This window comes from Cariama cristata, unplaced genomic scaffold, assembly GCF_000690535.1.
Source record: "Cariama cristata isolate BGI_N322 unplaced genomic scaffold, ASM69053v1 scaffold36535, whole genome shotgun sequence".
Taxonomy (NCBI): domain Eukaryota; kingdom Metazoa; phylum Chordata; class Aves; order Cariamiformes; family Cariamidae; genus Cariama; species Cariama cristata.
Window position 1 is genome coordinate 25,326 of NW_009617572.1, and position 384 is coordinate 25,709.

General features: G+C 42.7%; 1 protein-coding gene across 1 annotated transcript in view; it reads right to left on the reverse strand.

Annotated features, from left to right (window-relative positions):
* SPATA5 (spermatogenesis associated 5) overlaps nt 1–384 on the reverse strand; it is a gene marked incomplete at both ends in the record, with an annotated part of 26,292 nt that overhangs the window by 20,289 nt on the left and 5,619 nt on the right. Inside the window, one exon of the mRNA XM_009700575.1 lies at nt 75–383. Coding sequence (XP_009698877.1) covers nt 75–383 — 309 coding nt within the window. The remainder of the gene's footprint in view (nt 1–74; nt 384) is intronic.

Here is a 384-nt window from a genome sequence, read left to right on the forward strand (position 1 = left end):
GCAGGGGGGGGGAAGTCATGTTAAAGAAAAAAAACTAGTATCAAATGAAGAAAGCCAACTCTTAGGCATCATACCGTAACTCTTGAACAGTTCAGCTTGCTTCAAGGGCAGTTCAACTGTTTCTCTAATCGTTTTGAGCTGTCTGCTTAAGCCTCCTATCATATCATAGGTCACTCGTAATTCACAATCACCGTCTTCTGCTACATTGGTCCTCGTTTCAATAAAATTGATTCTAGTTCTTGAAGAAATAAAATAAAAAGCATCTGTATTGCTTATTGCTCCAGTTTTGCCAGTTAGTGGGAGTCCCTCACTGCCTCCTTTCCCAGTCAACTCCAAAACATCAGTGAGGGCTGCACCATCTCCCCGGTTGTCGCTTTTATCCCC